The sequence below is a fragment of the Canis lupus genome, chromosome 11, assembly GCF_011100685.1.
Source record: "Canis lupus familiaris isolate Mischka breed German Shepherd chromosome 11, alternate assembly UU_Cfam_GSD_1.0, whole genome shotgun sequence".
Classification (NCBI taxonomy): domain Eukaryota; kingdom Metazoa; phylum Chordata; class Mammalia; order Carnivora; family Canidae; genus Canis; species Canis lupus.
This window is the reverse complement of record NC_049232.1, coordinates 40624181-40639524: the sequence shown is the minus strand read 5'-3', so window position 1 is coordinate 40639524 and position 15344 is coordinate 40624181. Positions and strand designations below refer to the sequence as shown.

At 38.4% G+C, this 15344-nt stretch overlaps 1 protein-coding gene across 2 annotated transcripts in view; it reads right to left on the bottom strand.

Annotated features, from left to right (window-relative positions):
* Nucleotides 1-3812: 3812 nt before the first annotated feature.
* Nucleotides 3813-15344, bottom strand: part of FOCAD (focadhesin) — a 313675-nt gene continuing 302143 nt past the window's right edge. For both annotated transcript variants that reach the window (XM_038552511.1, XM_038552512.1), the window contains exons 42-44: nt 8309-8560; nt 6187-6262; nt 3813-4199 (exon numbers count right to left, since the gene is read on the bottom strand). In XM_038552511.1, coding sequence (XP_038408439.1) covers nt 4126-4199; nt 6187-6262; nt 8309-8560 — 402 coding nt within the window. In that variant the 3' untranslated portion in view covers nt 3813-4125. The remainder of the gene's footprint in view (nt 4200-6186; nt 6263-8308; nt 8561-15344) is intronic.

Genomic DNA, 15344 nt, shown 5'->3' with positions numbered 1-15344 from the left:
AGTTTAGCTAGAAATTATTTCACAGGTTCCTTATGTTTGACAAGAATCAGACAATCTAAGTGACAGTTTTACAGAATACCATACTGTTTATGAAGATTTACCACATTACATGCACACACACAACTTCATAATTACTACAGATATCACACACTTAAAAAGAGGAGACTTTAGAGTTTAAGATCAGAATAAAGTGTTTCCTTCCAGAAAATATGAAAGTATATTACCTCATCCAGGACCAGAGCAATGATGATACACGTTTATACATGAAGATGACACCTTGACGTCTTTTTCTGCGGTGGTGAGATGAAGCATGTGCATTGTTCCAGCAACATTCTGTCCCCTGGTTCCATCCGAAATGCCTGCAGCTAGCAATAGGCTTGGTGGGGCAGAGATACAGACTCACCGAAGGCCTAGCCTACAGCCTGGCTTCAGTGAAGACCCCATCCTCCTAACCAAAGGATCTGATTGCCCTTCTCAAACAGTAATTTATGAAAATGTTTACCAAAAGTTTAAAACTGCTTATTTTCAAAGTTACTAAGTTCTTTCAAGATGGTAGTTGAGTCCCTAAGTCTTATTCCTTTTATAAATATAGTATCACTATCTTTGATTAAAATCATTTTGGAGAACTTCTGACGATTAGCCTCATAAAAGGTTATAGTTAGTTACTATAGTGGAGTAACTACATATAGTGGAGTCACTACATGATAAAATACAAAGAATTTGAGGCACCTGCATGGATCCCAACCTGAATTTAGAATCTACCTGTTCTAAATGCACTTTTCAAATCAAGAGTCAGTGTTCTGAGATGCCTTATTGGCTTTAACCCCACACAATTCATTTGTGACTATATCCCAGCACGCTCTTTGTCTTGGCAACTTGTGATTTCAAAATCCAACCGAAGATGACTTGTGAAGGAAGCATTTCTATACATAGTCTGGAATATTTGTTCTAAAAAGGCAGAGACTTCTGGTTTCTAGAGAATCAGGTGAGCCCTCCTGAGGGAATAAGTTCATTCTGACCTGAGGTCATACAGGTAACCAAGAGAATATTATTCCAGTGACCTATATCTTAGAATGTTTGGATTTAAGAAACTTTAGGTTTTCAAATTAAGAATTTTTGAGAGAGCAAGCAAGCGAGCAAACAGGGAGGGGTAGAGGGAAAGGGGGAGAGAGAAAATCTCAGGGCTGAAAGCCCAGCGCAGAGCCTGGCATGGGGCTGGATCTCATTACCCAGAGATCATGACCTGAGCCAAAATCAAGAGTTGGTCGCTTAACCAACTGAGCCACCTGGGTGCTCCTAGAATCTTACATTTTTGATTCTTTAGATGTTACCATGAACAGGAAAATCCTACATATCTTAAGCTCAAGACTGCCAAAATCAAAAACAGGCATGGGGCCAGGGCTAGGAAGAAAGGATACAGATATATTTTATTTCCTCGTTTTTGTACTCTTCTGTTTTCTTGTCAGAGGCAGGAGCAGGGACAAAGTTTGCATGAAAAGAAACTAGATTGAGGAGAAAAGGGCAGGCTGGGTTTAGAACACTGAGCTAATGCTTCATTCCTTCCTCCAGCACTAGCAAGCTCTGCCTGCCAAACTCGGCGGAAGTGCAGACACACTCTTCAGTGCCCACTTCCCCCTTCTTGATTGATTGCTAGCCACTTTTGCAAGCTGGCCCAGGAATTTAAAGTCCTTCAACCCAAGACCTGTTCCTTTATACTACAACTCCTAAACTTTCCAGTTCCAGCAGCTTTTTAACATGAGGTACTGTCCTTTTCTAATTTTTTTTGTCGATGTACAACATTATTATATTCGTTTCAGATGTACAATAGAGATGTTTGTCAATTCTATACATTATGCAATGTGCACCACAGTAAGTGTAGTCACTGCCACCACAGTTATTTCAATATTATTGACTATGTTCCCTATGCTTCAGGGTTATTTCTTTTCTCTGATGACAGCAATCTGTATTCAGTATGAATGAGGCTTCATCCTTAATAGGAGTTTTCATCTTAGAGTGAGCCCTAATGCCCAGATGCAGTAAAAAGAGCACTGAATCTGGGGTTTTAGGGTCTTGGTAGCCCTGCCTCTTATTTGATGTATTTTCTCCATATTAAAATAGAAAATGCTTCTTCCCAGTCTTGTAGAAATGAAATAATAGAAGTGAAAATTTTAGTGAACTTACAGTCTGACACCTAACAATAAATGTTAGATGAATTTCAATCCCTAATTGGTAGGAAGTAAAAGGAAGTGTATGCAGTGGGAAGGAAAGAGAAGGTGGCTTCTAACGTAACAGTTTCAGCTTCTTTCAAATTCATTCCCCTCTGGCCTGGCCTCTAAGGAAGTAATAATAAGACGTGTTGGCGGGATCCCTGGGTGGCTCAGCGATTTATTGCCTGCCTTCAGCCTAGGGCATGATCCTGGAGTCCCAGAATCGAGTCCCACGTCGGGCTCCCTGCATGGAGCCTGCTTCTCCCTCTGCCTGTGTGTGTCTCTCATGAATAAATAAATCTTTTTAAAAAAAATGTTGGCATTGCAGGTGAATACTACCTGAAAGCTTGCCTTTCCTTCCCCTTTTCTGTAAAGCATCTAGTGCCATAATGAAGTTCAGCAAAAGAAAGAACAGAATATGAATTACACAGTGAATCACAAGTATTTAAACCCTGGCATTATATATTTGTCAATTCATATATTTGGAAAACAGAATTAGTAGAGCTATTTTTAACCTAAGTGGGAAGTAGGTTCACTTGGTGACAATATGAATGTACATGTCACACAGGAATAATAGTAAGGTTCTATAGTGCTTTTAAGTACTAGGCATTACCATGGCATTGTAGACACAGGGCATATTACTCCAGTGGCACAACTTTTTCCCCCAGGTATATATATATCTATATATAGATATATATATCCATGTATATATATATGGATACCCATATACGTACCCATCAGTACATTCATATTGGTTAAAGCCAACCCTGATTAATGCCTGCATGAAGGAAAAATAAGTAGGAAACAGATCAAATGCTGGCTGATTCTCAAGCCCTTGAGTAAAATCTATCCTTGAGGACACTGTCACATTACTTCATTTATTTGTTATTAGGCCACTGATCACCCTGCTTAAGATAGAGATGTGTACTTACAAAACACATTGTTCTTTCAAGGAGATATTTGCCCAGCATTCCATCCATCTTTCTCCTCAAGGAAACCCAGTTCACATATGACCCAGGCCTGGTGAGTTAGAGTACCCCAACTCCCAAGGCCCAGATTTAGTTGTTCAGTGTGACCCAAGCAGAACCAGAGTCCTCTCCATATTGCTTCTGACATACCCATGAGCAAAGACACCTTTCCTCCCCTTTGAGTTTTCTGGTAGCCATCTTACCAACTTATGTGGGGTGATCCCATCTATAGAAATGAAATAAGAAATGCCAATAGAAATGGCATTGTTTGACTCAGCTGACTAATCAGATCTACTCTTGAACTTCTTGGTTTGTAAGCTAATATCCTCTTCCTTGGTTGAAGCTTTTTTGAATTGGGTACTTTCAATTATATTCAAGAGTCCCAAGCATAGGAAAATTCTAGCCACCACTAATGAATCTGATACAGCTAATGTTCAATACACACACCATGCTTATTATTCAATGCAGGCAGCCATTCCAAGACTGTGTTTTATCTATAAGAATAAGAAAACACTGAGTCAATGAATATCCTCTAGAGAATTCATGGGAAATCGATCATGATGCCACTGTTACCACAACCATTTGGTTTTGCTAGCAAACCCCCGTGCCTTAAAACAAATAAGTATCGTGCACAAAATTCACAAGATTATTTTACTAGAATTTATGGGGAAGAGATAATGGAGTCAAATTGTCACAAAGAAAATCTTCAGATTAAACTCCAGCCAAATAAAAAATAATTCAAGTTCTTTCAGTCTCCACTGCCTGGGCACCGAAGCAACACCCCTTCTCTCTGCAGGCACATGTCAAGCTGCCAGTTATTGTATCCACCTGTTTTCCTGCCACTTAACTCTCTGCATCCTGTCTCGGCAATCCCAGATGTGAGCTCTGAAAAACTTCTTCCATTTCTATGGTTGTCCTCATCCAGCTGAGGCTGCTGCTATCACAAACCTTCACCAACCATATGCTCTGGTCCATACAGCTTTCTTCTTAAACTCTGGGAGGACTCTTAAGGACAACAGGGTGGCTAAGGGAACAAAACAAGTAAAATACACTGTTCCATCTAGTGAAACTGCATTTGAAGAGGTCATTTAGATCGAAAATGTGTCAGAACAGAGCTTGGCTTTTTCTTCCTTGGCCCATCATCAAGACTAAGAATTCCCATCAAGCCTTAGGCAGAATTTTAATAGTAGAAAACTATTAATAAAATCTAGGAGAAAGGGTGTTTTCATGTTGTTAGATTATTCTTCAAACAGTTAACAGGAGATTCTACAGAGTATAACAACAATTGACTTCTGGGATGCTGTTTTTTTTTTTCCTTCAACTGAGTGATGGTTAAATAGGTTATATTCCTTCCCTTTATAAGAAAGCTACGTATGATTTTTGGACTTTTCTACATGAATAGGACTTTTTCCATTAGATGTTTAGTTAAAAGATAAACAAAATAAAAACCTGATCCTGTGATGAAGTTAGGTTCACATGCTCAATGGAGCAGGCATGGCTGTGCTAATCTGCATTTGACTATGTGCCCACAAGTCCATACCTTTTCTTATTCTTCACAGGTCCCGCAGGGATCAATTTAAAGTAGGGCAGTTCTGTGTAATTCCTCTGGGTCACTTATTATAGATCTTATTTTAGGATATTAATATAAATATATTGAGATGTTATTTAAAATGTAATAGTGAGGAAATGTAGGTAAGCCAGTTAGACTCTAATAAGCCCTTAAGTGAACATGTACCTCCTTGACCCAAATTTTCTTCATCAGTATCAAGTTGTTTCCTACTTTCATGACCTAAAACAGTGTATGTTTGGAGCAACCACTGGTATTATAGACCCATGGCCATAAAAAATGAGTTCAAACTCCCTGAGGCTAACAAATGAAGGAAATCCTAGCAAGTCTCTAGGGACAGATCAAGTAAACATGTCAGACTACTGTCCCTATGCTCAGTGAAGTTCTGTGTTTGATCTCAATCCACTTACCTACCTATACATGCCCTTTGAGTATGCTGGGGGTAAGAAAAAGGATCAGATCAATTCTTACTTGTTTGGCAACCAACAAAGTATACCATACTTAGATTAAAATATGGTCATACTAAGACTCTAGGCTGGCCAGCTAAATTATCATAAGTGCAGGGCAGCAGGTGATTTTCCCAAGTGTAGTATCTTTCCAGGGCAATATCTTATAGCATGTTAGGGGCCACTGCAACAGCAGCCATTGGTTGGACCAGATCCCCACATCCTGAGAGACAGATGACAGTACAAGCTGTCTCAGGCCACAGAACCAATGCCCAAAAGGCTTCTCAGATTTGAGTAAAATAATGTACCTAATTTTCACAGAAAGACTTCCAGATTTGAGTAAAATAATGTACCTAATTTTCATATATTTATGCTTGTGGTTCTTACAGTTCAACAAATCAACAAAGAAGTGTAAAAAAATACAAAAAGTACTTAAATGCCTAAAAGCATGGGTAATGTCCAATTCCCTTGGCAAAATACTATGCAGCTATTACAAATACTATTAATGAAGGCAATATAGGAATAGGTTAAAATGCTTTAAAAATAAATTTTAAATAAAGGCAGTGCTCAAAGTGTCTCTGTGTATTTTTTCAGTTGCTTAATAATTATAAATACATTAAAACAATGCTTATATGCAGAGGAGGCCAAAATTTCTTAGGGAAAAAATATAAAAATTGCCATTGGGCAAGGGCAAGGGGACTCTGGATTCCTCTCTGCTCCTTCCTGAATTTTCTAAACCTTAATTAAAGTAATAGGTTGCCATCATAATTAAACATTTAAAAGCTATTTAAATAAAAGTTAAATTTAAAGGCATAGAACTCTTCTTAAATCCACATTCTACTTCAAAATGCCACATGATGACAGCTCTAGATTACTTCTCTAGACTGAATTCAGATGAGCCCTTTCAGGAGCCAATATACACTAGAATGCTGTTTCTGTAGCAAAGACAATCATGGATGGCTTTCACCTATATTGGGCATGTAGTATGGAAGTAATACCTTTTAAAAGATCCCTGGATTTTGCTGAGAGGACTTCTTTAGGGCTTTCCATGATGCTGAAGAGCCAGTCAATGAACTAGGAAGATGAAAAGGAAGAGCAGTGTCAGTGAACACGGTCCCACTATTAATAAGAAAGCAGTCAGGAGCTTGGGCCTGCATTTATGCATATCTGTGCAAGGCTGGCAGACTAGAGATGAGAAGAGGACCAGGCCTAAGAGACAAGGAAGTTGGACAGAGCTTCCATTTAGTCCAATGACCCAGCAAAGTTAAAACTCATTTCCTGGCTAAATGCCCTGAGATCTGCTATAGATTTTAACAGTGAGGTAGATATGGGCCCAGGGAATCTCCTGTGTGCCACAAACTTTCTCTCTCATCACTGAGAGCATCAGAGAGGTTAACTGAGCACCTTGCCCAAGTCCACTCCCAATGAATGGCAGAGTCCAGATTTCAACCTCAGTACATCTGACTGCAGAGCCTCGCACTTCTTCTTTGCATCCTGCTGCCTGATTCTGCATACAACTAGGCCCAGGCTCGTGGGGTGGGTAGTAAATAGGGGATTTACTTATGTCGGACATCATAAGCCCTTGTTTCTAAAATAAGATATTCTGTAGATGAGGACAATTTCTGCCCAAATGGAATTGAAACAGGAAGTTGAAATGCAAGGGAAAGGCATAAAATAATTTACTAGGTAAAGCCAAGTGTGTTAACTGCAAATAAATCCTATAAATGAGGTAGAAACTCAGACTACTCATGAGTTTGACTGTTTGATCTCCAAGGGTACAGCCAAAATTGTTTCTGAATTAGATAGAGGGTAATTTCATTCATGTCTAAATGTTGCCAATCTCTACTCACTAAAAAAACACATACATTAGTCATAGATACTAGGTATTTTAACTTTGGACACAGAAACTGGCTTGAAGAAAGAGTAAGATAGAAAATACTCCTAATTCTCTATTTTGAGTAAATTTAAAAAAATTTTTCTTTTCCCAGTTTTGTTTTATAATATCCTACTGTTATGTAAATAAATCAAGAACTACAAATACATAATAGGTGTAGGATGTCTACACTGCAGTCCAAAGTGATCACGGTGTCCCAGATCAGAAAAAACATAAGGGGATACCACATTGGAACTTACTTTGATTTAAAATGAAACAGAAAACACAAAATTTGGATGATATGAATATTTAAGAAAACAAAGGCATTTGAATGGAGATGCTTAGTGGAGTTGTGCGTGGCTAACCTGTGAGTCCATGGTTCAGAAATATTTTTAAGGACTAATGTTCAGATTTTAACAGTAAGCCACAAAAAGTTAGCTTTAAGCTTTCAACCTCATAAAAAAAAATCCAGTTTTCATTGAATGGGATTCAAAAAAATCTTTCACTCAACTGTATTAAAGGCAATTCAGAGCCATGGAATGAGAAGTACAGAAAGCACTGTGTTTTCATAGGCTCTGCACAACAGCCAGGAGCCCGGGGACACTCGACATTAAAAACCAAAAGGTGCTTCCTATGGTCTGGATTTTGCTAAGGGCTAGGATAATGACCTTTACAAATTTCCCAGTGTCATCTAGCACATGCCAGGAGCAGGACGGGCCCCAGGATCAGCAACGTGGCTATAGGATGGAATGACCTATGCAGAACCTTCATTGTGCTATGAGAATGTGGATGCTCCAGATGCCCACCTCCCCAACCTAACTCCCAGGCATGATGGATCATTCCCAGCCTTGCTCACCACCACTGTATCCTTCTTGTCATGCAATCCTGCAGCCTTGAACTTGCCTGTCTGTCCTTACTATGACGTTCTGAGCACCCAGAGCCTCACTTACTCTTTCCTCCTCATGATCAAGAACACATGTGTCTTCAAGTATAAGCTAAGGCAAGTATAAGCTCTTCTCTGCCTCACCTCCTACCATAAGCAATTTCCCACTGTTGCCACCATTGTTTTTTGGCCAGCAGTGAGCCTCACTCTCTGAGGTTTTGTATCTGGCTAAGATTCGGGGCTGAGGATGAAAACCTGTGGGGTAATTCCAGTTGCACTTAACTCCCAACCTCAATTCTAAAGCAGAAATTGCTCAAGAGAAGATGGCCACCTTCCCTGGCAGGCAGGTGGCTGCTCACCTCACCTTCTGGGTCTGTTCCTTCCATGGCTCTTTTTGCAGCAGAAGAGGCATGCTACTGGGAAGGAGAGTGAGAGCCTCCTGAAGAGCGACCCTGTGCATTGGGCTCCTGCCAAGGAAGCTTGAAGCTGACCCAGCTGGGCCATTTTCCTGATGCCATGGCAACCAACTAGCACTGAGGCCAAGGAGGAGAGGGGCACCGTGGTCCGCCCACGTAACCACTGCAGTTGCAAATACCAGCAACAAGAAGTCCAAAGCCTACAAAGGAAATAGAGTTAGGTCATGTGTTTTAACAATTCAGAGCAAACCAAGTTCATACACATAGCTTCTATCATGATGATGCAATGTCATCTTCCCCTTTGTCCCAGAAGAGGAGCCACACTGAACAACAAACTCTATTTCCATGCTTTTAATGAATTAATGTTTTACGGCTTCAGAAGGTTTCAGGGATCCTCTTTTGTAAGACAGAAGGCCCAACAGTTTCATTATTATTGCTCTAATAATACAGGAGAAACATTATTTAATTCCTAATAATACTGAGATCCAAATATGCCTCTGCTTTGGTGTTTCCAAAAAGATAAAAGAATTCATTAGGAGTCATATAGAAAGGGATATTAAGATTTGTTGTTAGGTGGCCAAAACGGATTTTTAAAAAGAGGTCTGATAGTCTGTTTCTATTTTGAACATTAACAAATGACTCCCTACATGCATTTTATTTTTCTATTCTCATTATTTAATCTAAATATTTGAGTGGCAAACACTTGGTTTTGTTCCATTGATGCTGAAATGTAAACATTAAGACAAACTAAAAACAAGCTTTCTTGGAATAAGTGAGTCAGTCACAACAAATCATTAGGCATTTTTTAAAACCATTTTTTCAGTATGTTCAGTCATAGACTCACCGAAGTCTGGATCCTGACCTATATCTATAATTCCAAGAATTAAAAAAAAATTTAATTCCACTGTAATATTAGTTTAGGGTATATAATATAGTGATTCAACAATTCCATATATTACCCATTTGCTCATCAATATAATTCCCTTCACCTATCTCGCCCATTCCCCCACCCACCACCCCTATGGTAGCCATCTGGTTTGTTGTCTACAATTACGAGTCTGGTTTTGTTTTTTGGTTTGTTTTGGTTTTGGTCTGTCTCCTTTATTCCCTTTTGTTTGTTTTGTTTCTTAAATTCCACATATGAGTGGAATCATATGGTATTTGTCTTTCTCTGACTGACTTATTTTGCTTAGCATTATCTTTTCTAGCTACATCCATGTTCCTGCAAAGATTTCATTCTTTTTATGGCTGAATAATATTCTCGTGTGTGTGTGTGTGTGTATCTCACTTCTTTTTCCATTCATCTATCAATGGATACCCAGGTTGCTTCCATACTTTGACTATTGTTGATAATGCTGCTATATACATAGGAGTGCATATATCCCTTCAAATTAGTGTTTTTGTAAATCTTTGGGGAAATACCCAGTGATACAATTAGGGTGGTTCTATTTTTAATTTTTTGAGGACACTCCATACCATTCTCCACAGCAGCTGCACCAGCTTGCATTCCTGCCAACAGTTCATGAGGGTTCCTTTTTCTTCACATCCTCACCAACATTTGTTGTTTCTTGAGTTTTTATTTTAGCCATTCTGGCAGGTATGAGGTGATATCACACTGTGGGTTTGATCTATATTTTCATGATGATGAGTGATATTGAGAATCTTTTTATGTGTCTGTTGATCATCTGGGTCTTCTTTGGAGAAATGTCATTTCATGTTTTCTGCTCATTTTTTATTGGATTTTTTTTTTTTTTGGTGTTGAATTGTAGAAGTTCTTTATATATTTTGGACACTAACCTTTTTATCAGATATGACATTTACAAATATGTTCTCCCATTCAGTAGGTTGTCCATCAATTTTGCTTGTTTCCTTTGTTGTGCAGAAGCTTTTTATTTTGATGTCGTCCCAATCAATAGTTTATTTCTGCTTTTGTTTCCCCTGACTCAGGAGACATATCTAGAAAGATGATGCTAGGCTGACATGAGAGAAATTACTGCTTGTGCTTTCTTGTAGGATTTTAATGGTTTCAGGTCTCACATTTAGGTCCTTAATTCATTTTTGAGATTTTGTGTTTGGTGTAAGAAAGCAGACCATTTTCATTCTTTTTTTTTTTTTAATTTTTTTTTTAAACTTTTATTTATTTATGATAGGCACACAGTGAGAGAGAGAGAGAGAGAGAGGCAGAGACACAGGCAGAGGGAGAAGCAGGCTCCATGCACCGGGAGCCCGACGTGGGATTCGATCCCGGGTCTCCAGGACCGTGCCCTGGGCCAAAGGCAGGCGCCAAACCGCTGCACCACCCAGGGATCCCCATTTTCATTCTTTTGCATGTTGCTGTCCAGTTTTTCCAACACCATTTGTTGAAGAGTCTTTTTCCCATTGCATATTCTTGCCTCCTTTGTTGCAGATTAATTGACCTATGATTGTGGGTTTATGTTGGAGTTTCTATTCTGTTCCATTGATCTATGTGTCTATTTTCATGCCAGTACCATACTGTTTTGTAATTACAGCTTTGTAACATAACTTCAAGTCTGAAATTGTGATACTTCCAGTTTTGATTTTGCTTTGGCTATTCAGGGTCTTTTGTGGTTCCAAACAAATTTGAGGATTGTTTGTTCTAGTTTTGTAAAAACTGCTGTTGGTATTATTTTTTAAAGATTTTATTTATTCATGAGAGACATACAGAGGGAGGCAGAGACATAGGCAGAGGGAGAAGCAGGCTCCATGCGAGGAGCCCGATGTGGGATGGATCACGCCCTGAGCCAAAGGCAGACACTCAACCACTGAGCCACCCTGGTGCCCCTGCTGTTGGTATTATGAAAAGGATTGCATTGAATCAGTAGACTGCTTTGGTTAGCATAGACATTTTAACAATATTTGTTTATCCAATCCATGAGCATGGACTGCCTTTCATTTCTTTGTGTTGTTTTCGTTTTCTTTCATCAATGTTTTATAGTTTTCAGTGTATAAGTCTTTCATCTCCTAGGTTTAGTTTATTCCTAGGTATTTTATTATCTTTGGTGCAATTGCAATGGGACTTGTTTCTTAACTCCTCTTTCCGCTACTTCATTATTAGTGTATAGAAATGCAACAGATTTCTGTACACTAATTTTGTATCCTGCAGCTTTACTGAATTCATTTATCAGTTCTAACAGCTTTTTGGTGGAGCATTTCAGGTTTTCTATATACAGTATCATGTCATCTGCAAAGAGTTTAAGCTTTACTTCTTCCTTAGCAATGTGGATGCCTTTTATTTCTTTTTGTTGTCTGACTGCTGTGGCTAGGACTTCCAGTACTATGTTGAATAAAAGTGGTGAGAGTGGTCATCCTTGTCTTGTTCCTCACCGTAGGTAAAAAGTTCTCAATTTTCCCCCACTGAGTATGATGTTAGCTGTGGGTTTTTTACATGTGGCTTTATTGTATCTAAGTATGTTCCTTCTAAATCCATTTTAATAAGAGTTTTTATTTTTAATCATGAATGGGTGTTGTATTTTGTGAAATATTTTTTCTGCATCTATTGAAAGGGTCATGGTTTTTATAGTTTTTCTTACTGATGTCATGTATCACGTTGCTTGATTTGCAAGTATTGACACCCTTGCACCCCAGGAATAAATCCTACTTAATTGTGATGAATTATTTCTTTAATGTATTATTTGATTTGGTTTGCTAATATTTCTGTTGAGGATGTTTATCAAAAAGATTGGCCTGTAGTCTCTTTTTGTGGTATCTCTTGTCTGGTTTTGGTATCAGGATAATGCTCATCTCACAGAATGAATTTGAAAGTTTTCTGTCCTCTTCTATTTTTGAAAAAGTTTGAGAAGAAAAGGTATTAAGTCTTCTTCAGATGTTTGGTAGAATTCACCTGTGAAGCCATCTGGTCCTGGACTTTTGTTTGTTGGGAATTTTTTGATTACTGATTCAATTTCATGGCGGTCATCGGTCTGTTAAAATTTTGTTTATTCCTCATTCAGTTTTGGGAAATTATATGTTTCTAGGACTTTATCCATTTCTTCTAGGTTGTCCAATATGCTGGCATATAATTTTTCATAACATTCTCTTATAATCCTTTGTATTTTTGTGGTGTTGGTTATTTCTCCTCTTTCATTTGTGATTTTGAGTTTCCTTTTTTTTTTTTTTTGGATGAGTCTGGCTAAAGGTTTATCAAATTTTGTTGATTTTTTTCAAAGAAACAGCTCCTGTTTTCACTGAACTGTTCTATTGTTAAAGTTTCTCTATCATGTATTTCTACTCTAATCTTTATTATTTCCTCCTCCCTTCTACTGGTTTGGGATTTTGTTGTTCTTTTTCTAACTCCTTTAGGTGTAAGGTTAGGTTGTTTATTTGAGATTCTTCTTGGGGTAGGCCTATAAACTTTCCTGGATGTTTCTAGTTTCATAGTGTTGTGGTTAGAAAAGATGCATGGCATGACTTCAATTTTTTTGTATTTATTGAGACTTTTTTTGTCACCTTGTTTTGTGACCTATTCTTGAGAATATTCCTTGTGCACTTGAAAAGAATGTGTATTCTGCTGTTTTACGATAGAGTATTCTGAATATATCTGTTAAATACATCTGGTCCAGTGTATCATTCAAATCTTCTGTTTCCTTGTTGATTTTCTGTTTGGATGATCTGTCCATCGATGCTAAGTGGGGTGATGTTAAAGTCCCTTATTTTAATTGAATTACTATAGATTATTTCCTTTATGTTTATTATTAACTGTTTTATGTATTTGAGTATTCCCATGTTGGGTGCAGAAATATCTTCTTGTTGGATTGTCCCCTTTATAATTATATAGTGTCCTTCTTTGTCTCTTGTTACAGTCTTTCTTTTAAAGTCTATTTCATCCAGTATAAGTATCATCCAGTATATGTATCATTTCCCCAGCTGTCTTTTCAACTGCATTTACATGATAAATGTTTCCCTATCCCCTCACTTTCAATCTATTAGTGTCTTTATGTCTGAAATGAGTCTGTTGTAGGCAGCATATAAATGGGTCTTCTTTTTTTATCCTTTCTGTCACTCTTTGTCTTTTGATGGGAGCATTTAATTCATTCACATTCAAAATAATTACTGATAGGGATGTATTTATTGCCATTTGTTGGTTGTTTCTGTAGTTCTCTGCTCCCTTCTTCTGTTGGTCTCTTGTCTTACCATAAGTTGGCTTTCTTTAGTGATATATTTAGAATCCTTTCTCTTTACTTTTTGCATATCTATTGGTGGGTTTTAATTTGTGGTTACCATTAGATTCGTATATAACATCTAGTGCATATAGCAGTCTCTATTAAGTGAACAGTCACTTAAGTTTGAACACATTCTTTACTCCTCTCCCTGCCATGTTTTGGGTATATGGTTTCATATCTTACATCCTATTATTTTGTGAGTCCTCTGACTAGTTTTTATGGATATACTTACTTTTACTGCTGTTATGCTTCCTGATTTTCTTAATCTTACTTATGGTCCTTCCTTTCCACTCAAAGAGTCCCCTTTAATGTTTTTCATAGGGTTGGTTTACTGGTCATGAGGTCCTTCAACTTTTGTTTGTCTGGGAAACTCTCTCTCCTTCTATCCTAAATGATAGCCTTACTGGTTTTTCCCTTTCAGCACTTTGAATATATCATGCCACTTACTCCCTTCTGATCTGCAAAGTTTCTGCTGAAAAATCTGCTGATAGCCATCTGGGGTTTCCCTTGTATTTAACGGTCTTCTTTTCACTTGCTGTTCCTAAAATTCTCTTTATCACTACTTTTTGCCATTTTGATTCTATATGTCTTGGTGTGTACCTCCTTGGACTGATTTTGTTGGGAGATCTTTGTGCCTCCTGTATCTGGATTTCTGTTTCCTTCTCCAGATTCCAGAAGTTTTCAGTTATTATTTCTTTAAATAAAGTTTCTGCCCATTTTTTCTTCTTTTTCTGGGATCTCTATAATGCAAATGTTATTCTGATGGAGTGGCTGGGTTTCCTAAGTATGTTCTTTCTTATTTTGCATAATTTTTTTCTCTCTCCTACTCAGTTTGATTTTTTTCCATTACTTCATCCTCCAGGTTGCTGATTCATTCTTCTGCTTCCTCTAGTCTTCTATTTATTCATCTAGTGTATTTTTTATTTCATTTATTATTTTTCATCTGTGACTGATTCTTCATATTTCTTTGTTAAGGGTGTCACTGGTGTCCTCTACTCTTTTCTAAAGTCCAGTAAGTATCTTGGTATTCATTACTTTAAATTCTCTATCAGGCATATTATTTATCTCCATTTTGCTTAGGACTCTTGCTGTGGTTTTGTCTTGTTCTTTCATCTGGGACATATTCCTCTGTTTTCTCATTTTATTTAACTCTGTGTCTGTTTCCATGTGTTAGGAAAGTCAGCCATGTCTGCTGCTCTTGAAAGCAGTGGCCTTATGAAGAAGAGGTACTATAGTGCTCTGCAGAGTACTGTCCTGTTTACTGGAACCTGCAGCTTCAGAGGTGTCTCCTACACTCTGTTGTTGTCATTTGACTGCTTTTTCCTTCAGTCTAGTCATCTGCAACGAGTCTCTATTCACCTGTTGTGGGCAGTAATTAGTCCCTGTGGTGTTAGTGGGCCAGTCTGGTGCTGCCTTGAGTTGAGTCAGGCCAGAGATACAGTGGCATCAAACTGCAGAGCACTTGCCATGTGTTGTCCCCTGAGAAGCTCTTTCATTAGTGGGCAGGCCTGCAATCAGATGAATTGTCTGTCCCCAGCCCATTACTGGGGCCACAATCTGACCAGTGTGTGCGCTCATCTTTCTCTCTCCCCAGGACAGGAATCACTTTGGAGGGGTACTCGTCCCTGTCAGGGCTACTTGCACACTTCCAGGCTTGTGGATCAGTTTGAATGGACTTTGGCCAAGAGCATATTGGAGGAGGTGGATCTGTAACAAGCTTGGGCATGAGATGTGCAGAGCCCAAAAGGTCTGTACACCAGGGCTGCTGCCTCTGGGACCACAGTGGTTGGGTCTATCTGCAAAG